We start from the raw sequence: 27,884 nt of genomic DNA on the forward strand, positions 1-27,884 counted from the left end.
ACCGTATCATAAATTTAGGCGACCAGGCTTCTAATTGTTTCTTTACCTTTCCTAATAGGAGTTTCTCATTGTGGCGTATTGTGGTTATCAGGTCATTACCAAAGAATATTCCTAAGTATTTGATGTGACCTGTCTGCCAGGCCAGCCCTGAATCTCCCAGCACGTCTCTAGAGCAGTATACATTTAATGGTTTACATTCTGATTTTTCATTGTTAAGTTTGTTTATTGAAAGTTCTGAGGATCTCTTTATTGTGGACATTAGCGCTTTTATTGAAGTCTTCGGTTGTTCTGTCATTATCAGTATATCATCCCCGTAGGCGGCCAGTTTTTCCTACCGATCCATTAAAGTCGACCCCTTTTATGCTGTTGTTAAGTTTTATGTCCTGAATTAGGGGTTCGAGAGCCAGGAGGAAGAGTGGCGGCGAGAGCGTGCACCCTTGTCTAGTTCCTTGTTGGGGCTTGAATAGGGGCAGAGCGTGTCCCATTTATCATGATGCAGGCTGAGGGGGTTTGGTACAGGGCCATTGTCATCCTGATGTAGTCTCCTCCTAGGTTAAAGGCATGCATGCATTGCTCTAGGAAAGCCCAGGATACTTTGTCAAAGGCCTTCTCTGTGTCTAGTGCTATGGCTACTGCTGCAGTCGGTCTTGTTGAGACTTGTTCTAGTACGTGGCAGAATAAACGTGTGTTATCGCTAGCCATACGGCTTCGCATAAAGCCGACTTGGGTGTTCCTTATTAGTTTGGGTAGAAACTTATTCAGTCTGGCCGCCATGATTTTGGTGTAGATTTTACAGTCTACATTGATGAGCGATATGGGTCTATAGTTTTTCGGTAGTTGGTGGCCTTTGCCTTCTTTCGGGATAACTATTATTGTTGCTTCTGTCATAGATAGCTGGACCCTCCCTGAGGTTGCAGTTTGGTTGAATACCTTTTTCATGGTTGGGGCTAGTTGGGGTAGGAAGGCTTTATAAAAATCGACAGTGTATCCGTACAGGCCGGGGGCCTTGTTTTTTTTTAGGGACTTAACTGCCATTTCTATCTCTGTGCAGCTGATTTCTTGTCCTAGTTTTGTTGTGTCTGCTTGGTCTAGTTTAGGGAGTCTGTCTGTCTAGATATCTTGCGCATTCCTCCTTGTCTAGTATCTTATCCATTTTGTATAGTTCTGAGTAGAAGTCTTCGAACGTACTGAGGATTTCGTTGTGTCTTGTGTGCGTTTTGTTGTGTGTGTCTGTGATTGTTGAGATCTCTACTTGGTTACCTTTGTGTTTCAGGTAGGAGGCCAGAAGTTTCCCTGCTCTATTAGACTCGCAGAGGTTAAGAGCTTTGCATTTGTTGAACCACATTCCTGCTCTCTCGCTTATGATTTTATTATATTCGTACTTTTGTTGTGTCAGGGTGAGTAGAAGTGCATTGTTGTGCTTGGTGTTTATGTGCTAGAGTTCTAACTTTTTTATCTCCTCCTCTAGTTGGGTTATCCTGAGGTTCGTTTTCTTGTTTATTCTTGTTTAATGCTGATTATTTTGCCCCTGATCGTTGCTTTTAGCGCCTCCCATAGTGTATTAGTGTTAACCTCCTGGTTGTCTTTGTTGGTTATGTATTCCTCTATGGCTTCCTCAATTTCCTTTTTGTTGCACTGGTCCAAGATGGTGTCATTTCTGAGGCGCCACCTTCTGGGGATTGCTTCATTGTGACAGCCACTTAGTTTTAGGTTGATGGCTGAGTGGTCAGAGACTTGCCTTGGTTCGATCGCGGATTCTTCAATCAAGTGTGTGTGACTCCCTGATATTAGAATGTAGTCTATCCTTGTGAATGATTTATGAGGGTTGGAATAGAAAGTGTAGTCTCTCGTGACGGGGTGTTGTAGTTTCCATGCATCTTTGAGATTGAATTTGGAGCACATGTTTTTTAGAGCTGCGTGGGAGCTGGTGGGGTGGTATTTGCATGAGGACTTTCTGTCTTTCAGAAGGTCTAGTGGGATGTTGAAGTCTCCAGCTACAATAGTGAGCTCGTCCTGTGCGATTTTGTCCAGTGAGTCAGATACCTCTGTCCAGAAGGTAGGGTCGTTTGTGTTGGGGCCATATAGGTTTGCTACATGAAACCGTTCCTCCCCCCTGGAGAGGTTTGTTATAAGTAATCTGCCCTCCTTGTCATTTATGTGGGAATCTATCGTTCTCTTTGATCTCTTAGATACTAGGGGCAGGACCCCCCTCTTCTTTTTGTCTGCTGGTGAGGCCGCTATCTGCGCTATCCAGTTGGCTCTGACTAACCTGGCATCTTCCTCGTCTAGTTTTGTTTCTTGTAGTAGGACTATATCGCTGTTTGACTTAGCTGGGTATTCCACTATTTTCCTACGTTTAATGGGATGGTTTAGGCCCTTGACATTGAGGGATGTTATTTTGAGATCTGTCGCCAGTGTGAGAGTTTTGTTACTAGTCATTTGTCTTACCGGGGTACGGTGGTTCTATGTGCCCAACACTCAAGGCTCTGGGTTGTTGTTTGCTGCGTGCGGGGTTGTGTCTCCTGGTTAGAGACGTTTTGCACTGGTTGGTCGTTACATGTGTTGGTATACAAGGTTTGAAAGAAGGAAAGAATGGATATTATAGAATAGGTACCTGAGATGTACTACTACTGTTCCCCCCCCCCTCCCTCCCCCTTCTTCAGTAGGATACGGAAGGTGTGACGACAGGATCGCCATTCCGCCTCCTGGAGCGTATTAGCCTCGTGTGGTCAGATTGTAAACTCCCTTTTATTTTAAGTCTGAAGGATTGTTCTTGGTGCGTTCGGAAACACCTAAGCGTCAAGCAAAGAAAAAAGGATACGCTGTAGTCCCTGAGTTTTCCTTTGTCGTCTGCAGTCTCTTCCACCGCGCTTGTGCTCTGGCTTGCTGATTGTCCTGTCGCTTCTTCTGTGTGCTCGAGGTAGCTGGTTTTGTAGATGGTGATTTTGTTGCTTTTAATTGGCAGTCTTCTCTGTGAGGTAGTGTTGTTGTATGGGCTTTGGTGTCCGGTTGTTTAGGCTGGTTGTTTCACCCGGCTGCGCCCCCTGTATTAGGCTCCGGCGAGGGGCCTCTCTTTGCTGTGCCGTGGAGCGAGGTGTCCATGGCCTGTGTTGGGTGACCTTCTAGTTATCGGTGCAGGTCCTGGGGGTCTGTGAAGAAGTGTTTTTTACCTTTGTCCATTATTTTGAATTTCGCAGGTGGTACGAATGAGAATTGAATGTTCTTGCTTTTGAGTTAAATTCTTATTAGTAAATGTAACCCTGACCACTCTTACATTTCTAATCCTGAGTTTGTGCTTCTCCAGTCTAAGCAGTCTTAAAAAATGCCTACATTTTGTAGTGCCCATTGTCTTATGTAACATATTCTGTACACTGACTTACGCCCATATTATTAATTTTCTCTATGTGTGTTTGATGTAAAGTGCTCCAACACAATAATCTGGTAGGAGAGGCGCTATAAAACAAATCAGATACATCTGAGAGAGGAACTATGGGTAGATGAGGGGCACTGTTGGAGGGTGATAGTGAAGGAGTCATTGAAGAGCCCCAACAAAGATTGTTGTATCCTAGTGCACTGCAAACCCATCAATTACTATGCTTTTTTAAAAGTTAATACAATTTAATATGTACTGAAAAATGTGTTGAAAATGCACAATTTTTGCCATTTCCCCCCAAATTTTCTTGGGTGGGGGCGAACCCCCCTCCCTCCCAAGCTCCCCTTGTAGAGGTCGGCCTCGCTTGCTCGCTATGCAACAAATAGGGGCAGGTCTGACAAAATGTGCCAAGGCCTCTGCTTCCCCCCCTCCTGCCCACTCCTTGTTACTTCCCCCACCCACTCCTCATTGCTTCCCCCCCCACTCCTCATTGCTTCCACCCCCCCCACTCCTCATTGCTTCCCCCTCCCTTCCCCACACCTCATGTCTTTATCCCCTCTGGCCTACTCCTCGTTGCTTTCCCCCTTCCACCCATTCCTCTTTGCTTCCTCCCCGCTCCTTGTTGCTCCCACCTACTACAGTACGTAGTGTCTCTTGAGAACAACAATAATTCTGCGTGAGGATATGAGATGCTACTCTCTCTTTCACAAGACCATCATAAGAAAATGTTAATTTCAGTGAATATAGTAGCAACACTGCTTCATGAATCGTGAGATTATATACGTTTATAAATCAAGGCTGTGCGCTGAAAGTAATGGTTATTCATGCCCTCTCCACTCCAATTAGGTCTTCTTTAAGATAACACTCGTTTGATTTGTGTGCTCAGTTCTGAATAGCTAAGGACTTATTTTCCACCACATTTCTTTTTGTCCGACAGAAACACGATATTGGATGGAGTGGTGAAGCTAGCAATGCAGCGAACAGTGAATTACCAGCCCCAAGAACCATACCAAGAGATCTCGTATCAGAGAGTGAAGAGGAAGAGTTAATCCTTAAATATGGGGCAAAACATGTCATTATGTTATTTGTGCCGGTCACCCTCTGTATGGTCGTTGTAGTCGCTACCATAAAGTCTGTCAGTTTCTACACAGAGAAAGGTGGACAATTGTAAGTATTCTCATCATGCGTTTTATATAACACAGAAGTAGTAATGTAACAGCAGTATTGGACATGTGTGTAGTCGGGCGAAAAGTAATCATATGTACAGTTGTGGAATAATGTTGCCTTTTGTAAAGCACCGTAAACTTCTTGAGTCTTCTGGAAAGTCGGACTAGACTTTGGATGATGTGAATTCCCAATCCTCTCTTATTCAAAATAGTTTCTTTTTGTGGTTGAGAACTAGGTGGTGGAATCCAGTAGCATAAAGAGCAGTTTAAAAGCACAGTTTTCAGTGCTTAAAAGAGGATGTCCTTTCCTTCCCACTTCTCACACAACTCTTGGTTATTTATAGCTTTCAGATTGATTACCCAATGCAATTGTTAGCACACCCACAAGCTTGTTTACCTTCACCAATTCCCCTTTTTTTCTGACAGAAGATGTGGACCTTAACCTATTTTCCTTACACTTGTAGAGTTCCTAATTCCCCATGATACTTTTGGTTTATTTTTGCTGGTTATGTATCCTTCTATCCATTTTCTGTTGGTTGCAACATTATGCCTAGCTTGTTGTGTCACTAACCATTTGCAGCAGCGTTCTTCAGTGCATGCCTATCTTCTTTGTGCTACCATCAGGACGAAGTCCCTCTGGAATAGTCAGAAAGTAATTAACATGGACTTGTCCACTAGATATGGAGAAACATACTTTTCACCAGTGAGGTACTAAGGCTTTAACTCTAGGAACACTTCCTTTTCCACGTTAAGGTCGTCCTGACCATCCCACGAGTGAGGCGAATAACCATGGGGATGGTGAAAGTACCAAGTCCACTTTTCCACTGTAGAAGATAATTTGTCATCGCAGTTCAGGAATTGAGGGCCCTTTGGCATTCGGGCCCTATTCCACTTTGGAGACAGCTGTTGACATTGTTGCACTGAAGAGCTCAACTGGTCACTTCTTAAGAGTGATGCTGCAGGCCTGTTGCATCAAGAATCTGAATGTCCCTTTCCCTGGGTGCAGTTAGTTTGTTTTACTCCTGTGACTTGAGGCTTATAATGGGGCAGTCAACCCCAGCTTGTTCTATGGACTGCTTGTGTTCCAGAGTGACAGGGCTGGTAGGCCCATTTTCTGAGCCGGAGTGATTAAGCCCAGCACCAGTGCTATACAATACTAGGGAAGAAGAGTGCCAGCGACTGAGAGCCTTAAAGCTAAAAAAGTCCAGGAGGGTGTCTCACATTGTTCTTCAATCACATCAGTAGTCCCCCTTGAAACACAGGTGTATAAAAGAAAATTGAGGGCCTTGGTGATACAGATTTCACAAAGCTAGTTTCTCAAGGCCCCCAACTGCAGCAGTCTTGTTTGCAGTTCAGCCCAACATCAGAGGCTTCCTGTATGTACCCTAACCACCTTGCATACTATTCAAATTCTTTGAGGGCAGTAACGTATGCTGGTTCTCCAGAGCAGTTGAAGGACTGTCGGCAGTGTCTTCATGTAATGGGCATCTGTGATCTCAAGACTGTGTCCATTTTTACTCTCCGCTGTGTGTTCCTCCTTAGGGTTATTGGACTCTGTGGCAAATAGATTAGATGAATCTGATCCTTTGAACTGGGTAAAGGCAAGTCGGGGTTCCAATCCTCTACCTTTTCCCCTTCGATCAGAGTCTTCATGCAGACCTCTTCGTGAGTGGAACTTCTACCTGCTTTTGAGTGTAAAACAAAAGGCTAGGAACCTCACAGGATCCCTGAGCCTTAAGTGATGTGCAGCTCCATTCCATTCTTATACTGCTCCTGCAATCCCCAGTATATCTCCTTCATGTTCCGGTGCAGCCTCTGAGACCAAAGCACCAGTCGAAGGTACCTGATCCCATCCCAAATGCTGGTCACTCTTCAGTTGCTAGTCCCTACCCCAAATTACTTTAAGTGAAATGTCAATTCCCTGTTAATCAGTCTCAAAGGCTTTCTCTTATCAAGAGCCGTACCCTCAGGTAGCCGGACCCTGACCTGTAGACCATTATCGATGACCATCATGGCACGCATTTGACTAGATGCTAAAATGCTGTGAGAGCTGAGTCTTTGGAAGTGTTTTCTATTGATTCCCCAGAGCCCCGACGGAGAACTAGGGCATGTAACCTTCAGTAGCAACAACTGTTGCCCCCAATGCTGCCCTGTTAATTGAGTTACAAGTTCTCAAGCAGTCTGAAGAGATCTGAAAGAAGGCTTTTTTAGAATTTACAATTGTAAGTTCCTTGGACAACAAGTACTAGGTGCCTCAAGTATATGCAGTCTTTGTCTCCAGATACCCTTCACTGTGGTGATGATGATGGTAGCTTCCTTGAAGTCCTCCACATGGTTCAAGATGTCAAGTGTCTAGATGCATTTGAAAAGAAAATGCAAATATCTAGTTATCGCTCCATGAGGTGTACTAATGTCAATGACATAATAGCCAATTGTGGAATACAAATGAAGGTGTAAAAGTTCATGCAAAACTTGGGCACGGTTACAGTAGAGCAGACATAGCAAAATTATTGAGTGCCATACAAGTGGTACTATTAGGACCAACCCATAATTTCAGCCCGGAAGCACCTTCAGTCTTTTAAGGATGCAGAGGCATTTTACTCCAAAATGTGGGACCTTCCCCTCTTCCTCAGTAAATTAACAGTTGAATAGAGGGAATGTTTTAGAAGACTGTTTTACCTCCAGTCTCCTCGGATGCTAAGAATTCCTAATTACTTCCTGGAGCATCATTGATTCTTCTCTGTACCATCACAGTAAGCCCAATACACACAGAGAGGACATCGAGTTGCTGGGAGGCTTTCGCTCCACTGTCACTACTGTATAAAGATATCTATATCTACTCATGCCTGGGCCATCTCAACAGTGAGAAACATCTGTGCTCTACAAGTAAATTAACAATTTCCAAAGAGACCATCTCTACTACCTGGAAAACGTTCTTGGGGTACTGACTAGAGCAGAGAGGTTCTGCCTTTTAGGAACAATTCAGTCTCTTCGGCCCGAGAGAAAAACAGGCATGTTATTCCCGCTATTTTCTTCAAAGAATGAAGTAAGGATGTACTCACCTATCTTATGCTTCTGTAATCTAAACCACTGCTTTCCCCATAGAAGTTCAAGAGGCTAACTTTGGCTCAGCTGCTGGCAAAGTTCAAAAGTTGCCTGTGCTAAATGGAAATTCAGGATGCTAACTCCACCCCTTTTCGATACCCTTATTAAATCGGCGCAACCAATGGAGGACACTTTCATTCTCTTTCAGTGTCTCCACTCAGATGGCCTTGATGGCAGTCTTTTTAGGGCAGCAGTGTGTCCAATGCTATCCATAGAAGGATGCTTTTTATAGACGATAATATCAAGTGAATTAGGTGAGCTAATCCATGCCCTGACTCTTGTTTGTGTTTAATCTTGGATCCTCAAAATCTTCTATTGTACTATCCAAAAACATTCAGTTTGCATTGGCAGTTCTGTACTTAGGCATGGGAAGAGCCGTTCATCCCCCAGAGTAGGGTAATGGCATGTGTAGCCTAGCTCTCCCATGCTACTGCACCGCTGTGCTTCCTCCTCTTTTTTTCTGAGCGCTTTCTCCTACTCTTCCCTCATTTTTGAAGTTTTCTACTTCCTTCTGCCCTTTTTCTGAGTGCTTTATCCTACGGTTGCCTCATTTTTCACTGCTTTCTCCTTCCTCTTCCTCTTTTTCTGATTGCTGTCGCCTCATTTTTTACTGCTTTCTCCTTACTCTCCCCCATTTTTCTAGTGCTTTCTCCTGCGCTTGTCTCATTTTTTTTACTGCTTTCTCCTTCCTCGTCCTTGTTTTTCTGAATTATTTCTCCAGCTTTTCCTCGTTTTTCACTGCTGTCTCCTTCCTTTCTTCCTGTTTTTTTCTGAGTATTGTCTTCTGCTTTAGCCTAGTTTTTACTGCTCTCTCCTTTCTCGCCCTCTTTTTCTGATTGCTTTCTCCTGCTTTTGCCTATTTTCTTTTACTGCTTTCTCCTTCCTCCCCCCCCCCCCATTTTTCCTAGTGCCTTCTTCTGCATTTGTCTCATTTTTTTACTGCTTTCTCCTTCCTCGTCCTTGTTTTTCTGAATTATTTCTCCAGCTTTTCCTCATTTTTCACTGCTGTCTGCTTTCTCTCTTCCTGTTTTTTTCTTCCTGTTTTTTCTGCTTTAGCCTAGTTTTTACTGCGCTTTCCTTCCTTTCCTCCGGTTTCCTAAGTGCTTTGTCCTGCTTTTGCCTCATTTTTCACTGCTCCGTCAAACAGCTAAGCAACTCCAGAGCATTGAGACCTCCTCATCAGAGACTGGTAGGGTATGTCAGATTAATGTCTGCACACAAATTGGATTTGAAGGCAGGCTTCCTAACGTCGAAAGTGTGTAAGACAGAGGTGTGATCCAGACAAGTGATAGATTACCCCAACAATACAATAACCATTTTTTGTGAAAGGAAGAAAGGAGACGCTCATTCTCTGCGGCTCTGCGTGTTAGGAGTAACTTGGGTATGGTGGGTTATGCAACATGAGAGCAGACTGCCTGCAAAATTATCTCCACTCATCACAAGTCAGAGATTTACCAGGAAGTCTTTAACTCTTTCTACAGGCCTGGAGCCATCTACATTTCATGCCTTTGCCAGGTGTGATCAGTTAATTGCTTAGATTTTGGAAAAAGGGGCAATCTGATATAGTTTGGACAGGGTCATTCCTGTACTCCTTCCCTGCAGTTACTCCGCTACCAAAGATTTTCCAAAAGATTAGGGAGAGCCCAGAGACTAACAAACTGCATGTCGATTGGGAAGTACATGGATGAGATATAAAAGACAGAGACCGCATATGTCTCCCCAGAAGAAGGCCCTGTCTATGGGCAGGTGAAAAGTATAGCACCCTCAGATTGAGAGCTTAGTTCCTAGGGAATTAATGTTTCTACATCTTTGTTTCTCCAAGAACTTGGAGGTTCTGAGGCTGCAAGAAAATCCTCTGCCAGAACATGGTAGAAGTCAAAATAGCTGATATTCTAGCACTTTTTACTAACCAAGAACATCAACCTGTTACTGGCCCAACCTGATAGAGACTTCTAGTTGCACATTCCTTACCTTGGAATAATCCCCAGGCATCAGACCAGATCCGGAAATCTTTAGCATTACCTCTGCACGCCGATAGGTGTCATTGTTCGGCTTTGCATTTGCAGCATCTGCGCCGGAATTGACTCATGTGGCACCTGTATACGCGCCACCCCAGTGTGCTGACAGCAGTCCTTTTCTTTCAGCACCAGTGAGCACAGATCAGGAGAGAGCTACTTCTAGTTATTTTCGAAGTTTTGTCAAAGCTTTTTTTTTAAACTTTGTCTCCTTGTCTAATAGGGATGTCCCCTAAAAAAAAGCCAGTAGGTTTTAAACCCTGTGGTGCCTGTCACAGCCAAATGTTTTTGACAGACCCACACCTGGTTTGTCTATGGTGCTTGGAGCAGGACCACAACTCCAAGACTTACAAGGACTGAAGTGCTGTGCACCCAAAGGCGTTCTGGGAGTCCTCTTTGAAGCTCCTCACTGCCTGATATCGTATGAGCCTGCGACAGTCTAGATATGGTCTTTATGGTCCTGGGACCACTCCCGTAGCTGCACTCGACGTTCGTCATCTCACTTGAGGCTTCGTCAGGACAGTCGAAGCGCTTTTCATCTTCTCCATGCCCGTCCAAGTCTTCAGGCGATGCACAGGAGCGACAACACAAATCAAGGCCCCACTTGTTTCCTCTGTAGAACCTGCACCTGGGCCCAAAGGAGCTAAAGGAGCCACTGAGAGGGTGCCGGTATCCGAAGTTGGGCATGGTTACTATTCACGCTACTTTCTGGTGCCCAAAAAGGACAGAGGCATCCATTCTAGGGCTAAAAAAGTCTCAACTTCATCCTGAAAAAGGGGAAGTTTAAGATGCTTTGAGACTGGATGCCAACCCTGGACTTGCAGGACGCCTGCTTTCATATCTGTCCTGCCTACCTCCAGCGTTAACAGCGTATCACGGTAGGCCACAAGCATTATCAGGTAGTTGTGCTCCCTTTTGGCCTTGCCAGCACCACCTGGGTGTTCCAAAGATGATGATGATGATGATGACGATGGTCGCAACACACCTACGGAAGTCATTGGTTCCAGTCTTCCTATACCTTGACGATTGGCTGTTTAAGACGGGGTCTCCCCAGGCAGTCGTCTCCCACCTCCAGACTACTGCAGACCTCTTGCATTTGTTTGGGTTCACTATCAATGAGCCAAAGTTACACCCGACTCCCTCTCAAATGCCCTCCGTCTTCGGAACTGTTCTGGACACAGTGCAATTTCTGGCCTATTCTTTGGAACACCAAGCCAGGATATTCTGGCTGTGATTCCGATGTTTGAGGCTCCACCCTGGATTTCGGTGGGACTGACTCTTAAGCTGTTGGCTCTCATGGCCTGCATCTTGCTGGTGACGCATGCTTGTTAGCATATGTGGGCTGACGTCCCAGTGTGTGCAGCATCAGCTGAATCTCTCAGACCTGGTCCAGATCTGAGAGGGAACTGCAAAAGACTGACAGTAGTGGCTGAAAAAATTTGATCAGGTCAGTGGCAGACCTCTCTTCCTTCCTCATCCAGAGCTGACTGTGATGACAGATGTGTCACTCATGGACTGGGGCGGCCATCCATTTGTAGGAATTACTGGCTGAGAATTGTGAAGAAACCAATACATTTCTTAAAAGGGTATCAATGTTAAAAGTGTCAGGCCTTCTCCCCTCAATATTTTGTTATGTCCTGCTGCCACTTTTATGGAAGAAAGGTCATTTAGAAAGAGTGATAGCCAGTCTGAGGTCTATAAGGAAAGGGTTTTACTCACTGAAGGAGAAACTTTTAGACTGACAACTTAAATAAGGGTTCGGTTTAATAGTAATGATTGCGTGGTATTTGCACACTTAGGACTCCTGTTGACAGAGGAACCTTCTAAAGATCAATTGTCCTTGATTGGTGGGTTTTGAAATAGGGGCATGCCTATGCAAAGACCATTCTATAGGGAAACTGACGTACAGTTATGAAGCTGTCAGGACAAATATTCTTATTCCTTTTCAGTTGCCTCCTGGAGCATTAAAGTTCTCGTAAAAGAGGTTAGAAAAAGGGTAGGAGAGCAGCAGTGACGAATGCTTATTGTAATATGACATGATCTCCCTTCAAGAATTGTGGCATGAACAATAGCTCTTATTATTGGTGGCTTTATCTTCAAATTCCTACCAAAGAACACGGCTCATAGGAGATCCAAGGGTGATTTCTTGACTTAGTTTAAAATAACTACAAGTCTGACTGCTAAACATGTTGGAGAATAACCTGACACTATCTTCGCATTGCAGTTCGCACCAAATAATACTCCCTCAAAAAAAGTATTTTCATCTTCTGCAAATGTATGTACAATCTGGATAATCTAGTTAAAATGTGATTCAAAACATCCAATTAATATTGCATTAGTATGTTAATAATCAGATACAGATACTGCTAACTTGACATTTCAATTGCAACTTGCTAGAAATGGGGGTCTCTGGTTGGCAGAAGAAGGTACCTCTGTTCAAGTAGGGATCCTTCCTCCCAGTCAGGCTAAGGGGGATACACTTCTAAAATAACCTGTGCTCACCCTCTTGGTAGCTTGGCACGAGCAGACAGGCTTATCTCAGAGGCAGTGTGTAAAGCATTTGTGGATTAACACAGTCAAACCTCTACAAATGGACACCACACCAATTTGGAAAAATAAGCAAAACATATAAGCAACCCTAGACAGAACACATCAAAGGGGCAGTACTCCTCCTACAGTTTCTCCAGCTCTTCTCCTTGGCAGTGGTTCCTCTTGAGGTCCTAAAAGTGATCTAAACTTCAGGGGTCTGGGCCCCAATACTTGTACAGCAAAATCATTTGTTCTCTGGTGACATAGAAGTCCTGTGCCCAGTCAAAAGCAGTTCTGTCCACTCTGGTGCAGCTTCCTGGCAGGAGGTGGAGACAGCATTGTGGAAGGCAGACCAGACCCATTCAGGGGAAAGGAAATCTCCTCCCCCCTACTCCAAATGCAGCCAAGGTCTATTCAGCCCAGCCCTGACTCATCCAGATTCTCTGGAGCCACTGCACCTCCCCAGCACCTACCACTCCAAAGCCAGACAGTCAATTCACATCCTAGCAGAGCCACACTGGATGGCTAAGCAAGAAAATACTAAACTTTCTAAATGTGGTGTTTTCAAACACAGAATGTAAAAATCACCCTCACTAAAAGATGCATTTTAACATTCTGAGTTCAAGCATACTTAACTGTATTTTCTTATCTGGTTCCTATGGGCAGGTATGTTTATAAGATGCTATAAACAAACTCCCATTCTATCCTATAGGAACAAATAGCCTCGCAATAGTGAAAATGAAATTGACAGTATTTTACTATCAGGACATACCACACACAACAGGGCATGTCCTACCTTTCACAGACACTGCACCCTGCCCACAGGGGTACCTTGGGGCCTACCTTAGGGGTGACTCACATGTAAGAAAAGAGATGGTTGGGGCCTGGCAAGGGGGTGCACATGCCAAGTCGACATGGCAGTACTAGACTGCACACAGATACTGCAGTGGCAGACCTGAGTTACAATTACAGGCTGCTATGTCGGTGGCACAACCAGTGCTGCAGGCCCACTAGCAGCATTTGATTTACAGGCCCTGGGCACACACAGTGCACTGTACTAGGGACTGACTAGTAAATCAAATAAGCCAATCATGAGAACACCAATCCATAACAACAATGTACAAAGGGAGCACTTGCACTTTGGCACTGAACAGCATTTGCAAAGTGCCCAAAGCATCTAGACCAGCAAAACTAAGTCCAACACACAGCAAAATCACAGGAGTCAAAGGCAAAAATACAGGGGAAACCCATGCTAAGGATGCCAGGTCTAACACAATTTCTTTGCGCAGTTGTCATCAAGATGAATTTTATGCTTGTGATGTAACTTGGAACACTCTGTTCTTGGACAGTACTAGGTAAACAAAAGTTATATGGATTTTAGAACTTTAAACAATATATTAATAAAGGACCACAAAGCGGAGCATAACTGATTTGTGTGCTGTGGACCAAAACTCTTTTTATTATTATTATTATTATTATTATGGAGCAACACAAATAAAGGGCGCAATACCATCGGGCCACGCAGGGCTCTGCAGATTCAATGTGAAATGCTTTAAGGTATGTGGGCTCCAATGGAAAACTACGTAGCCGCCTAAATAGAACAAGCATAGGCATAGCCAATAGGTCTCGCTTTTGGAACCTTATAAGTGTTTAGCCATGCAACAGTTGATGTTGTTGCACCAAGGATATTGTGCTGCATAACCAAATACTTATAAGGTCCCAAAAGCGAGACCTATTGGCTATGCCAATGCTTGTTGAATTTTGTTTTAGCCACAATACATTGCATCCACACTGCTGTCCAGCATGGCTAATAAAAAAATTGCCAAAAGCAGTAGCTTTCATAGGAGAGAGCTATTGGCTTCGCCAATGCTTGTGTTTTTTTTTTTTTTTAGGTTAGCCACAGGGAGATGTGCCTAATTCGTCTAATTGCCCAGAATCACAGGATGTTGAGAAGAGGCCGGGAACTGCACCTGGCTCTCCTGCTCCAAAGTTTGCAAGTCGGGCCTTTAGGCCACATCCCCTACCCTTCTTAAGAACTGCTGCCTGTTAAGGAAAGAATGTGGCCTAAGGGGTAGGGCGGTGGGTCTTGGAGCTGGGGAACCAGGTTCGAGTTTTGGCAGGGACGCTCAATGTTATGTCGTTCTGGGCAAATCAGTTAATGTCCCCGTACCTAACAAAAATGAATGTGTCAGCCTGTAACGTAACTGGTGCTCATGTAAAGCGCTCTGATACCTTCGGGTCTAGTTCCCGCTATATAAAACTCCACAAGATAAAAATCAGTTTCTAGGAATTAAATGCCCAGATGTCGAGTTTACTGGATTTGTAGTACGTCCCAACCTTGCCAGAAAAGGTTGGTAAATGTGTTTCACTATATCACTTTAAAATATGTGTTTACTTACCAACTCTGTTTTTTACAACGATCACGTTTAATGGATAATAATGGCAAACCTACCCGACATCAAAGGCAGAGAACAGGATCCCTCTGGAGATAGTAATCAGATACTCGCCCGCCCCATTTGAGTAAACAACAGGCCCCATTTACAATTCATTAATTGTGCGCTGCATTTTCTGAAAGCATGAAGGGATTTTGCTCAAACAATGATATTTTCTTTACAGCCCCAGAGAGGCAGATGCGTTTGTAAATTGAGCATCGTTTTGTAAATCTTCTTTTTTACAATTTCCATCCTTAAGAAATTCTTAAATTTTTTAAGACAGGAAAGACGCACAGGGTTTTTTTTTGTTTGCCTCCCTGAAGCAACCATCATCAAATACAAATGGAACTTCTTGTTTACAGACATTTACTGGAAAGGGTTTTTTTTTTTTTTTTTTTTTTTTTTTTTAACAATTCTTGTCCTCAAGTGCTGCTTTGTGTGTGCATGCGTGCTTCAGTGGAATGCAGCTTTGTGTGGCTGTGTGTGTTTCATTTCAATCTGGAATTTAGCACCAGTGTGGAAAGGGCAACAGATTTGATTAGGAAGATGTCTGCCACATGTTGATAGGAAAAATAACAAGCCCGGCGGAGCGTGGCGCGCGCACGCTTGACGGGGGCGGGGGAGCGCATTCGAGGAGGGTGAGCGGACCCTTTGAAGTACGAGCACGATGCCAAAAGCGGATTGCATGGCGGCACGATGCACGTGATTGCGCGCGTGCTCGCCATGCAATCCGCTTTTGGGAGCACTTTTGGGAGCCCCTTACAATAGTCTCGCTTTGCGATCGCTTACGCGATAGCAAGGCGAGACCTAAAAAGGAGAAGAAACTAAAGAAAGGTAAAAGAAAGAAAAGAATCACTCTTCCCTCCCCCAAGAGTTATTGTCTTTGAGTGGCACAGCATGGAGCGGCTTATCCTAGAAAGGTGAAGCTGCATCATGTGTGGGTGTCTGGGGTGGTAATGTGCAAGAGGCGTAGATATTTGGCGCAATATAGTTCCCTGAATTCTGGGGCTAGTAGGGCCAGAAAGGGTTGCCAAAGGTCGCTAAAGGAAGAGCCCTTGCCAGCCAGGGTAATAGGGATCTTCTCCATGCCCAGCACGTGCCACATACGCTGGTACCACCCCATGTGTGTGGGACCACGGGTAGATTTCCAATGTATGAGCATGTTCTGGGTGGCCGTGCCAAGGGCAATGGCTATCTGTTTCCCCCTCCTGGATTTCAGAGGGTAAGTGAGCGGGTTTGGGACTCCCAACAACACGTATGCGGGGAACCTGGGGAGTTCCGTATCTAAGTGCTTATTATACATGTGTCCAGTAAGACTGGATGTGTGGGCAGTCCCATAGGAAGTGGACCAGCGAGCCCCTCTGTCCACAGCCCCTCCAGCAATCAGGACTATGTGTAGGGTCAGCCTGGTGCAATCTCTCTGGGGTGTAGTACCAGTGGTATACGAGTTTAGTAAAGGTTTCGGTCAGGCCTACTTGTATAGCTGTGTGGCGTGCCCTGTAACACGCGCCATCCTATTCCTGGGTGGTAAGGTCCCGCCCCAGGTCCCTTTCCCATCGTGCCCGCCCGGTGTGATAAGTGAGTGAATCTGGACAGCGCCTTCTCGCTGGAACCCGACGCCCTTAACATCAGGGTGAGTTGTACTTACCGATCAGGTTTCTCTCTATTTTTTACATCTAGTATGTATTAATATTTTATTATACACCATTTCTGCAGTAGCACTTATCAGACATAAGTAACTATTTACTTTAGTCACTGAGAAGTTTGTTTGCCACTCCGTATCATATTATGTACCCTCACATCACAAACACTGCATGACACTTTGTGGGTGCAGTTAATGAGGCGATTTGACTTAAAGATTGTTCGTAGCAAATATGTTTATGTGACTTGTATGTTTGTCCCCCTGTTTTCTTTTCTTTATACAGGCGTAATTATCTTACATTTTAAAGTAACCACTTATTAGGGTGCTGTATCAGTGGTAAGTATTAGTTGCTACCACTACCAATAAGTGTGTGAACTTTTTGGTCCTGAAGAATTGCGGCCAATTTGACCGATGCAAGAAACATGTTGACCACTATTCACTAGAGCGTAATTCAGACACCTTCACTGGAAGATTACGCATGTTATTGTTTTTAATTAAGAGTGGGACCTCTCTCATTAAAATTTGTTATTTAGGATCTCCACTACTTACTTTTAACACACTTAGTCTCACACGCACTTCACTGTAGGGCCCTCACTTGCACTCACCAACCGGCAATGAATGGAATAAAGATCTCCACTAAAAGGCGCCATTAAGGTCACCGATCGGGGATTGCAGCGCCGCCCCGATTCGGAGCAGACCTTATGATGAAACATGACATCTGGGCCACATGCTGACGATATATGACAGCTAGTTTGCCGGATGTGTGAGGGTCTCTTTCCTGAAGGAGGAATCTCCTCCTGACTCGTACATCTCCATAATCATTGACAGCCTTCTTAGGAACAGCATACCTGTGTACTTTTAGATTGAATCTGGACAAGAGCAGTTTGTAAAGGTCCGATATCAGTTTGTCAGAGGGGCATCGTTCATATTGAGTAAGGAGCCACGATGCATGCGCCCGGTTATCGGGATGCATGGCCCAGTGTCGGACCTGCAGGTAGTGCATGTGTTCCGATTCAGGGAAGCTGTGGTCGGCTTGGAGTTGCGAAAACGGAACGATTTCGCCTTTGTGGAATAGTTGACCTAAGGCGCGACAACCCGCTTCTCTCCAGAACAGGAGTGCCCGAGGGCCTACGCCGGGCCTAAAATCTGGGTTGTCCAATAGGGGGGTGAGCGGGGAAGGGAATGTGGTGAGTCCGGTCCCAAACCTTAAGGATGGAACGCGTTACAAGAGAAGCGTACAAGTTGGGTGGGCGATGGGGTTTGGGCAAGAAGGGGACCTTCATTAGAGACGTGCTGGTGAAAGCCTGGTCCTGGAAGAGCCAGTGCTTCTCGTATTCCGCTCTGCTCCATTCGACCAGGTACCGGAGTTGCGTGCCATTATAATAAAGCGTGAGGTCTGGAACTCCGAGGCCTCCCTCATGCGGTGGGAGGAAGCTTACCAGTCGCTTCATTCTCGGCCTATGTCCCTGCCAGATAAGAGGAGAGGTCAGACTGGACTCTTTGTAGCCATCTAGTAGGGGGCAGAAGAGGCAGGATTTGGAAAAGGTACAGGATCTTGGGGAGAATGGTCATTTTAACGGCTGCGATTCGCCCTAGTCATGATATAGGGTAGTGTTTCCATTTCAGCAGCGCAGCACGAACGTGTGCCTGCAGGAGGGAGTAATTAATTTGTCTCCTCGCCTGCGGAGTCTGGACCAGCTGTATGCCCAGGTAGGGGACTGCCTCGTCTGACCAGTGGAGAGGGTATCGGGCCTGAAGGTCAGCCATGACATTCGACGGCAGAGACAGATTCAGTGCCGTGGATTTTGCTAAGTTGATCTTAAACCCGGAGGCTCTCCCAAAAGCCTCTAGTTCCTCTAAGAAGCTCCCCAGGGTGGTCGTAGGGTTTGTAAGAGTGGCCAACACGTCATCTGCATAAAGGCTGATAGTATGCGTGTCCCCTCCAAAGCGGATACTAGTGATCTGTGGGTGATCCCGGACTCTCTGAGCCAAGGGCTCCATGTATGGAGCAAAAAGCAGGGGCGATAGAGGGTACCCCTGTCTAGTGCCTCTACGGATAGGGAATGGCGCAGAGGTATGGCCATTCACTCGGACAGTTGCAGCGGGAGAGCGATAACAGTTCAGGATGTGCGTCCGCATCTTGTCTCGAATAACAGCGCGTATCAGTGCTTGTTCGAGATATGGCCAGTGGACGTGGTCAAAGGCTTTCTCCGCGTCCACTGTTAAGAACCTGTACTCTCCAGGGATGCGGGAAGCCTTTTTGATCAGGTGTGTGACTCGCTTGGTGTTATCGCTCGTTTGTCGCTGTGGTATAAAACTGCTTGGTCGGGGTCTGCCAGCCCCTGCATATGAGGGCCTAGTCGGGCGGCTAGGATCCCGGTATATAGGTTCAGGTCGATGTTTAAGAGCAAAATAGGCCGGTAAGATCCACAGGATGTTTTATCTTTCCCAGGCTTTGGGATAACAACCACTGCAGCCTCTAGCATAGACACAGGGATTGCTCCGGGCTCGGCAAAGGAGTTAAAGTCAGGTAAGCAGGGGGGAGCCAGTGTAGCACAGAATTGCTTGTAGAAAGCTGCGGTGTAACCGTCTGGACCAGGCAATTTACCCAATTTCAGGCGTGCTATGACCTCTTCCACCCTGATCTCTTTCCACATGCACGGCTTGGTCGGGGGTCAAGCTGGGCAGGTGAGCCTGAGCCAGATACGAATCGATGTCTGTTGCCTCAAGAGGCTGTTCATCATAGAGTTGCGTGTAAAACTCACAGAATGTTTGGGCTATGGCTGCGTCGTCTGTGTAAAGTGTTCCTGAGCCTCCCCTGATTTCCCGGACCCCCTCTCGTTGACGGACTTTCCGCAATTTGTGCGCAAGTAGCCACCCACACTTATCCCCTCCCACTTAGAAGGAAAGTTGCAAGTGCATCGCACCGTACTCTGCCCTATCACGATCCAGAGCGACCAGTTGCGTCCTGGCCGCTGTTAATTGTCTCCAAGCTCGCGGGGCCCCGGTGCACTGGTGCAGCTGCTCCAATGCTTGCTCGAGTCAATTCCTCCCTCTTCCGCTTGCGTTCTACATTGTCAGCCGTAGATATACTATTACTTCACCCCTAATCACCGCCTTGAGGGCTTCCCACCTAGTGGAGAGAGCTGTATCTGAGTTATCGTTGTCGCAAGTATTCGTCTAGTGCTCGCTGTAGTCGTGTGACCGTGTCTGGCCGGTGTAGGAGGGTATCCCTGAATCGCCAGTGTCTAACCGGGGGGTGCGCCTGCGGGAAGGCTAAGGTGATTACCACAGGGGAATGGTTGGAAAGTGTCGCCACTGGGATGTCAGCTGAGAGCGTGATGTCTAGGATAGGTTTAGTGCCCAAAAAATAATCTAATCTGGCGTAGGTTTTATGTGCGTTGGAATAGAAAGTGAAGTTTCTTGTGCGGGGTTGGAAGTGTTGCCACAAGTCTGTGAGTCCCAGGTTGTGCAATTTAGCCTGTCCGGTTGGGGAAAGGGCGCCGACCTCGCTAGTGCGTTGCGCAGAGCGATCCAGGACATTATCAAATACTAAGTTGAGATCACCCCCAAGCAATATATTGCATTCTGAAGTGGCCATCGCTTCTATCAATGCCTCACCCAGGAAGCGCTCCTGGCCGTCATTGGGTGCGTAAATGGACCCTACTGTGAATGTGTGTCCCTCTGTGGTGAATCGGTAGGTGAGAAGCCTGCCTCGTATTTCAACCCCCTTTTGTGCCACCCTCCCCTGAAAGTTCTTTGAAATCAATATGGCCACCCCAGCTTTCTTCGCAGGTCCGGTGAAATGAAATGGGGTTGGGAAGGAGCAGGACCGAAGTCTGTGACAATCCTTAGAGAAGATGTGTTTCCTAGAGGAGACCGATATCCGCCCCGTGCTTTCAAGATAAGAGAGGAGTGCTCTCCGCTTGATCGGATTATTAAGGCCCCTCACATTGAGAGTGAGGATCTTAATGGAGGAAGGCGGCATTCAGCTCTGGGGAAGGTGTGGGCGCCCCGTAGGAGACCTGGCGTGGCCAGAACCCTGAGCTAGCTGAGGAAAGCCATACACAGCAACGGCTTTGTGGCGAAGAGGCAAAGGCGCCTTGCAAACCAAGGGAAGTCTCATGCTGAAGGGAGAGGAAGGAGGGTGAAGAGTGCCTAAAATAGAAAGAAATCCCAACTGCAAAAGGAAAAAAGATTTTTAAAAAACAAAAAAAAGCCCACAAGGCGCAACAGGCACCAAAAATAGTGCAATGTTCAAACATTGTCCGTCATCCAGGGAGGAACAGGGAGGAAGTCCAACGGGCGGTCGTGTGGCCAATGTCAGCTCTGCTACCTCCCCCCTCCCCCCCAGCATATCAGAAAAAGGATACATCAAAAATAACCACGATTGGTCAGTTAGTAGAAGACTTGGCCAGGGCCCCCGGCAGAGCCTCCAGGGCCTCTTGTTGTTCCATCTTGATCACTGCAGGATCCGGTCAGCGGGCACGTTGATGCCGCCTCTGCTGTCTCCACTGCGGTCTGTCATCGCTGGACCCTTGTTCTGAGCGAGCCCCATCGTCCGTGTCCTCCGGGAGAGTGATCCCAAGGAGCTTGCTGGCTTCAGACAAAGAGCAAAGTTGGAATAACTTGCCATTGTGTCGAAACACTAGGCAAAACGGATTCCCCCAGGAGTAGGGGATGTTGCGTTGACTAAGGACCTCTGTGATGGGTCGGAAGGTTCTACGTTTCTGGAGAGTGATGGCTGCAAGGTCCTGATATAGGGTGGGGGTCTGGTTGCGAAAAGAGATTTGTTCTAGGGAGCGGGCTTTGCGTAAAATCTCTTCTTTAGTATGGAAGTCCTGGACGCAAACCAGTATGTCAGTGGGGGGCGCTGTTGCTGCTCTAGGTGGGCCCACCCTGTGGGTGCGATCCAACTTTAACGGAGTGTCCAGGGGATTACCCAGAATGGTGGTTGAACAGTTCTCATACGTGGGCAAAAATATCCCCGGCTTCCTCATTAGTGTCAACCCCTTGGATCCGAATGTTATGGCGCCGGGAGCGGTTCTCCAAGTCCTCCACATGAGTTTGCACGTCCACTTGTTTGTGAATGCGGAGTACCTCTTGCTGCAGGGCCGCCATTTCAGTGTCTCTGGAGTCGCTCTTGTCTTCTAGAGATGACACTCTTTCCCCTATGTCATCCACGTTCTTGGGGACTTCATTAAGCTCTGCTGTTAGATCGCGCTTTACAGTTTGGAGGTCCTCGTGCAGAGTGGCGAATAGCTATTCCAAAAAGTCCTGCGTCACCGAGGCCTCCTACGGGGTCGCCATCTGCGAAGTTGGGCTCGATCGATCCGGGTCGCCACACCCCCCCGCCCTGTGCTTTGGCGAACATGTTCTTCAGCGAGTTCTTTTCCCAGGTGGCAGACTTGTCCTTCCTACCCCTGGCTGATGTCATGGTCGGCGTCCCCTCCACTCCAGCTATGTCGGCCACCGGGAGAACGGAACCGGGTCTGTCCAATCTCGTGTCCAGCTGGGCCAGCAGGTCGGGCCCGTCCCCTCAGTGCACAGACCCGGAGAGCCAGCAGGAGTCGTCACTAGCTGGTGACAAGGATGTCCCAGGGTAGCCAAGGAGGGTTTCTGAGGACCGTCCAGATGTCTGCGTTGTTGTGACCTGGCAGGAGCCCAGCGTGCAGGGACAGAAGTGGGATGGAGGCGAAGGCGCTGTCGTGGAGAAGGTGCGGGCCCAGGCTATAGGAGGAGGTAGAGAGTGTCCAGCGCTGCTAGGCTATTAGCGATCTCCCCAGATGGGCCCAGAAGCTGCAGTGCCGCGATGGGGCGGGCTCGTGCCTCCCTGAGAGCCCACTGCAGAAGAGACCCCCGGACGATGGGCGTGGGGGTCCGCAGCGTCTGCGTCCCACGAGGGCAAATGAAAGCACAAACCGGGGGGGGGGTCGCTAGTCTCCAAGTCCAGCCCACCCCAGGAGCCGCAGGGAAATAGCGCTGCTCACCCGGGAAGGCCGCTGGCATTGGCCACAGGGGATGAGTTGACGTCGCAGTAGAGCTAGCAAGATGAGAGGCCCTCCAAGATGGCGCCCAGTGCGCAGTCTGTTCACCTCCCACGCAGCAATTGATGGGCCGACCGGGACCCCCGAGCCAGGTGCAAGCGGGACCGGAGAGTCAGGGATCAAAAGGACTCTCGGTGGGTTCCGAGTCCTTGGGTACTGTGTGGTAGACACTCAGCTAGGTGCGGGGAGATCGCAGGGCTCACCGTCTGGTCTCCGATGAGACGTCCCGCAGCGTTGGATCTCTGAAGGCCACCCGTGGCACGGCTCGTTCACCAGCGGCGTCACAGCTCTCACGGGGGGGAACAGATGTCGTTGAGGCTCCACAGGTCCGCAAGCTGGTGCGGAAGAAGCGCCACAGCCTCCGTGGGTGTTGCAGGCGGGGCAAAGTACTCCCACAGCCAGAGTTCAGGGCCGCGAACTCGCCTCGCCCAGCATGTCGATCGCCGTCTCCCCCCACCCCCACCGCCGTGGAACAGGGCGGGCCTGGCAGCCGTAGAAACTGTCGCGGGAACCCGGGAATCACCCGGTAGGTCTTCCGACAATCCTGGGTGCGATAGGAAGCACAACTGCTGTTCCTTGTGCTAATTAAGGCCGTAGGCCAGTGCTGAAAGTCGGCGGGTGGAGAAGCGAAGACAAAACACGTCTTTAGCTCTCCGCAATCTTGGCCACGCCCCCAAAACTCAATTTTTGATCATTCTTACTACTTATTTCTTTTTATTATTGGGTAAACAAGTTCTGGATTATTCCAACATTCATTTTCTAGTGACCACTTCCTGCAACCAATTTATCTTCACACTTGAATTAAGGCTGTAAGAGTGAATGTAAGGTTGGAAATTTTAGAGTTCTTTTAAAAAGTGACCGCAGTATAATCAACAAGTAATCCGTACAAAATGAGAAGTTGGTGTGAGAATAATGACCCTTCAACTGATACTACCAATGAGGATGCTGTCTCTAATTGGTAGTCTTTGGTTAGTTTTGCTTGTCATATGTTTGAAATAAAGTGCCTTGATCCTCGTAGGTCCCATGGCATAACTCTCAACTTGAATTCCCAAAAGTTCAATGATGTTTGTAGATTGAAACACAGACTTCTGCTTAGCTATCTTAGAGCAGTAAATGAAAAGCCACATAGCAAAGTATTGCATTAACTACAAAAATAGCTTTAATAATGCAAAGTGGTTATATCTCAATTCTGAATTATGCTAATTATTTGCTGAACCAAGATAAGGAATAGAAAACAATTTTCCTCTCCTTGTTCATTAAATCTGATGGGAAGACGCATGTTGCACCTGGTACAAGCATCAATCAATCAGAGTTTTGTATAGCGTGCTAATCACCCGGTGGGGTATCCAGGCACCAGCATGATGTGAGTCTATTCTAACAGCCAGGTCTTAAGTCCACTCCTGAATCCGGCAAGTGATGTTGATGTTCGGAGGTGGATGGGAAGGTCGTTTCAGGCTTTGGCTGCAAGGTGGGAGAAGGAGCGACCTTCGTTTCGAGTGTGGTGGATGCTTGGGACGGTGGTGAGGGCTAGGGTGGCAGAACGCAGGTGTCTGGTGGGCCTGTGGAAGGTCAGGTGGTTGTTATGGTATTCTGGCCCGGTGTTGTGGAGAGCTCTGTTGACTTTTGTAAGCAGCTTGAAGTGGCATCTTTTCTTTATGGGGAGCCAGTGCAAGCTACGGAGGTGGTGGTGGTGGGGGGTGATGTGGAGCCATTTGGGCAGGTCCAGGATGATTCTCACAGCTGCGTTCGGGCTGGTTTGGAGGCGATTGAGGAGGTGGGTGGTGGTTTCGGCATAGATGGTGTTCCCGTAGACTGTTCTCTTGGTGTCCGTGGGGATCCATCTGAAGACTTTCCGGAGTATTCTGAGGGTGTTGAAACGGTGGAGGCAGTTGAGTTGACCTGGCGTCTTATGGAGAGTTCACTTTCAACAATGATTCCAAGGTTGCATTCCGTGGGGGTGGGTGAGGGTTTGAGGGCAGAGGGCCACCAGGAGTCACCCAACGGTGAGGGGGGTCTTCCAAAGAGGAGAACTTCTGTTTTGTCTGTGTTAAGTTGGAGGCAGTAGGCTCTCATCCAGTCAGCGACATCAGTCATGATGTTCTGGAATCTTGATCTGGTTGAGTCAGTGACTTCAGTGAGGTACAGTATGAGCTGGGTGTTGTTGCCTTAGGAGACTGTGCGGAGACCTTGGCTATGGGTGATGGGGGGCAGTGGGGTCATGTAGACGTTTAACAGTTTTGGGCTGAGTGAGAAGCCCTGGGGTACACTGCAGATGATGCTTTCGGGGTCGGAGGTGTACAGTGGGAGGTGTTTTTTTTGGGCGTGTCTGGTGTGAAAAGAGAGTAGCAGCTTGAGGGTGTTGTCTTGGATGTCGATGTGGTGGAGTCTTTGGATGAGTAGATGGTCGGAGACGGTGTCGAACGCCGCTTACAGGTCGGGGAGGATCAGGGCTGCTGATGTCGTCTGTGGCAGCTATGAGGGCGGTTTCTGTGCTGCTGTTCGGGCGAAAGCCAGATTTGGAGGGGTCGAGCAGGTGGTTTGACTCCAGGTAGTCTTTGAGTTGGCGGTTGACAGCTTTCTCCAGTACCTTGGCCGGAAAGGGGAGGAGTGAGATGGGACAGGAGTTCTTGAGGTCGAATGGGTCCACTGTTTGCTTCTTTAGCAGGGGTTTTACTTTGGTGTGCTACAAGCATTTCGATAAAGTGGCAGTGCTGGTTAGTGGGGGTACGATTGCTTTGTTTCTGAGGTTGAAGACACAGTGGGGGCTCCGGAGTGGATGGAGGATATCATGGATGTCCTATTTTCGGAACTGAGGATGAGACCATGGAAAGAAGTGCATTGTGCATTAACCATTTTGAAAAATATAATCAGACTGTGCCAAATTACATGTGCACATTAGTACTCACTAACGTCAGTACATCTAATCTGGGCATGTCATTTCCAAGGCGAAAGGCCAGCCCTTAGGTGAGCTCCATTCCTATGTGATCTACAAAAAAGAGCTTTCTGAAGTACCACAGAGCTTTGGCCCCACCCACTGTTGGTTCTCCTGGGTAAAGGATTTGATTCTGCCGAAGTTGTGTGCTTCCACTGAAAAGAGAGCTTGTATTGCACTTTTTGCTTGTGGGAAAGCTTATAAACACCAACACTGAGTTGATTGTGGTGACAAGCCAGTAATCATAGCTGTAGGCCTAATTTGCTTATTATGATCAATATTTTAACCTGAGTCTGCTAATAGCGAAGTATACTCAGGCTAAACAAGGCAATGTATACTTGGCCTTCATCGACCTAGGTGCAGCCTTCGACTGTGTTGCCCATTCCCATCTTTGGGGGATCATGAAGCAAATGGGGGTAGACCAAGCAATAATTACGTTCATTAGGCAGTTGTATTTGAGGGCCGAAGCCTGTGTACGTTACGGACAACACCAGATGGTTTCCAATTATCAGAGGGGTTCGCCAAGGGTGCGTTCTCCCCCCTTTTTTTGTCCTCCTTATACGTAGAGACCCAATTGTTAGAATCACCCCTGGACGTCCCTAAGATGAGCAAGATGAGTATTCCAATCCTATTATACGCAGACAATGAAGTCCTATTTACATGCACGGTAAGGGCCCTACAGAAATTGTTAGATATTTTTGTAAACTATATGCAAAGTCCTGACTCACAAACGAACAAGGCCAAGTCCTTCATTTTAGTTGCAGGCTGTAAGGTGAAGAACCCCCTCCTTCCTTTTTCATCTCTGATTGGAAAACGGAGTTGTTCTCATATTTAGGGGTGACTTTTGACCATATGTCATCATTGTCTAATCATTATTGTCTAATATAGTGTTGAATCAAGGGATTATGGCAGAAAAGAGCATTAATGATATTCTCTCATTTACTATAAAGCTGGATTCAAGCCAAATAGACATGGTCAAAAATGTATATGGGGCCAAATCTATCTTACTAGCTTCCTATGGAGCAGGAGTATGGGATTATGTTCATTTAAAGGCAATACAATCAATCGAAGATACTTTCTGGAAAAACTGATGAGAACCCCCCCCCCCCCCCTCCCCCCATCAGCTGTTCCAATTTTAATTTACATTATGAGTTGAACATGCCCTATATTACTGATCAGATATATGCAGCACCAATTCCCCTATGGCAGTTCACATCACCCAGCAGTTTATTGCAGACTGTATGGCACTAGAACACGCACAGAGGCTACCATGGGTAACTTATTTAAAAAACACCCTATACGCACTGGACTTAGTGACTCTGTTCGAAACCCCAGAAAAATGCTCGATCATATCGAAAAAAGCCCTAAAAACCTGCTTCCTAAAATTCATGGCAGAAACTAGACTCATTGCCCAGATAAATAAAGTAACGGTACAGGAGTACCATGAGGGCCCAATGCATGGTGAGGGGGTACCATCTTATCTGGCATTTCTAACATAACCCCCGCAATAGATTCATTTTAATTAGGTTTTGCCTAAACCTCATCCCGTGCATGTTGGGCTTCCCCCCTGGCACATATTCTACCCATGATCTCTTGTGCTGTCCATGTGATGGTACCTCGTCCCAATCTGAATTGCACATTTTCTTTTTTTGTAAATTTTATTGTGAACATCGTAATAGATTTTTACTTCTAATCATACGCAAGCACAACTTCAGACAATGTCGTCAGGCCGTGTATTTTTTTAAGAATGTTGCCTGACCCTCTAACCTCCTTTTGTGTTGCCTACTTTTTGTCTGTCGTTAAAAACTAGGAAATTGCACACTTGCTGAGATTAATTGTTTTTAAATGTTTTATTAACTGGTTTTATTTGGTGTTTTATTGTATATATCTGTGATGTACATATGAGGTTTTATGATTAATTTGTATTAATCGAATAAAGTAATTTTGACTTGCCTTGATACGTATTTTTAAAGCAGCCCGAGCTTCTGACAGGAATCAATGCTGCTTTAAAAAAAAAAAAGCTAATTTTCCTCTTTGAAAAGTTTTAGCGCCAGATGGCTTGTCTGCTAGACCACTGCTTACTCCCTCTCAAACTTGTACTCCAATTTGCAACAGGTAAAGGGACCCATTTCGTTTTACGAATCAGTTAGGTTCCATATTGTTAGAATTCGGTCTGAACAAGATGGCTTCCTAAATAGTCTGTTCTTGGTGTTTGACACTTATTAAACGAAAGGACTAGACATTTCAATGATGGATATGTGTCCTGGTGAGGAATGGACAGTGGCAATTCTACCCACGTTCGCATATGGAATGCATGGGTCAGACAAAATTCTACCAAATGCTACACAGATTACTTGTAATCAGTTCCAACGTTCTTTCTTGTGTGTTACAAAATGGATGTTACTGGTAACCCATTCGTTTTTATCATGGAACCTTTAAATTTATATGTTAGAAAATAAATAGTTACTAGATGAAGCAGTTGACAAGTCTAATTTCTACATCTCAATATAATGCGAACCGTCCCAGTTATTTTGGCTCTCTTTCTTCTCTTTATTCAGTGCATTAATATTAGCGCACATAAACTCTCATCAGTTTTCTTTCATCTTTGGAATACTGGATTTGGGGAGAGCCATCTTTCAACAT

At 46.6% G+C, this 27,884-nt stretch overlaps 1 protein-coding gene across 3 annotated transcripts in view; it reads left to right on the forward strand.

The window, feature by feature from the left end:
- Positions 1–27,884, forward strand: part of PSEN2 (presenilin 2) — a 575,466-nt gene that overhangs the window by 88,627 nt on the left and 458,955 nt on the right. For all 3 annotated transcript variants that reach the window (XM_085611985.1, XM_085611987.1, XM_085611986.1), the window contains exon 3: positions 4,311–4,540. In XM_085611985.1, coding sequence (XP_085468111.1) covers positions 4,311–4,540 — 230 coding nt within the window. The remainder of the gene's footprint in view (positions 1–4,310; positions 4,541–27,884) is intronic.

The sequence above is a fragment of the Triturus cristatus genome, chromosome 6, assembly GCF_964204655.1.
Source record: "Triturus cristatus chromosome 6, aTriCri1.1, whole genome shotgun sequence".
Classification (NCBI taxonomy): Eukaryota; Metazoa; Chordata; class Amphibia; order Caudata; family Salamandridae; genus Triturus; species Triturus cristatus.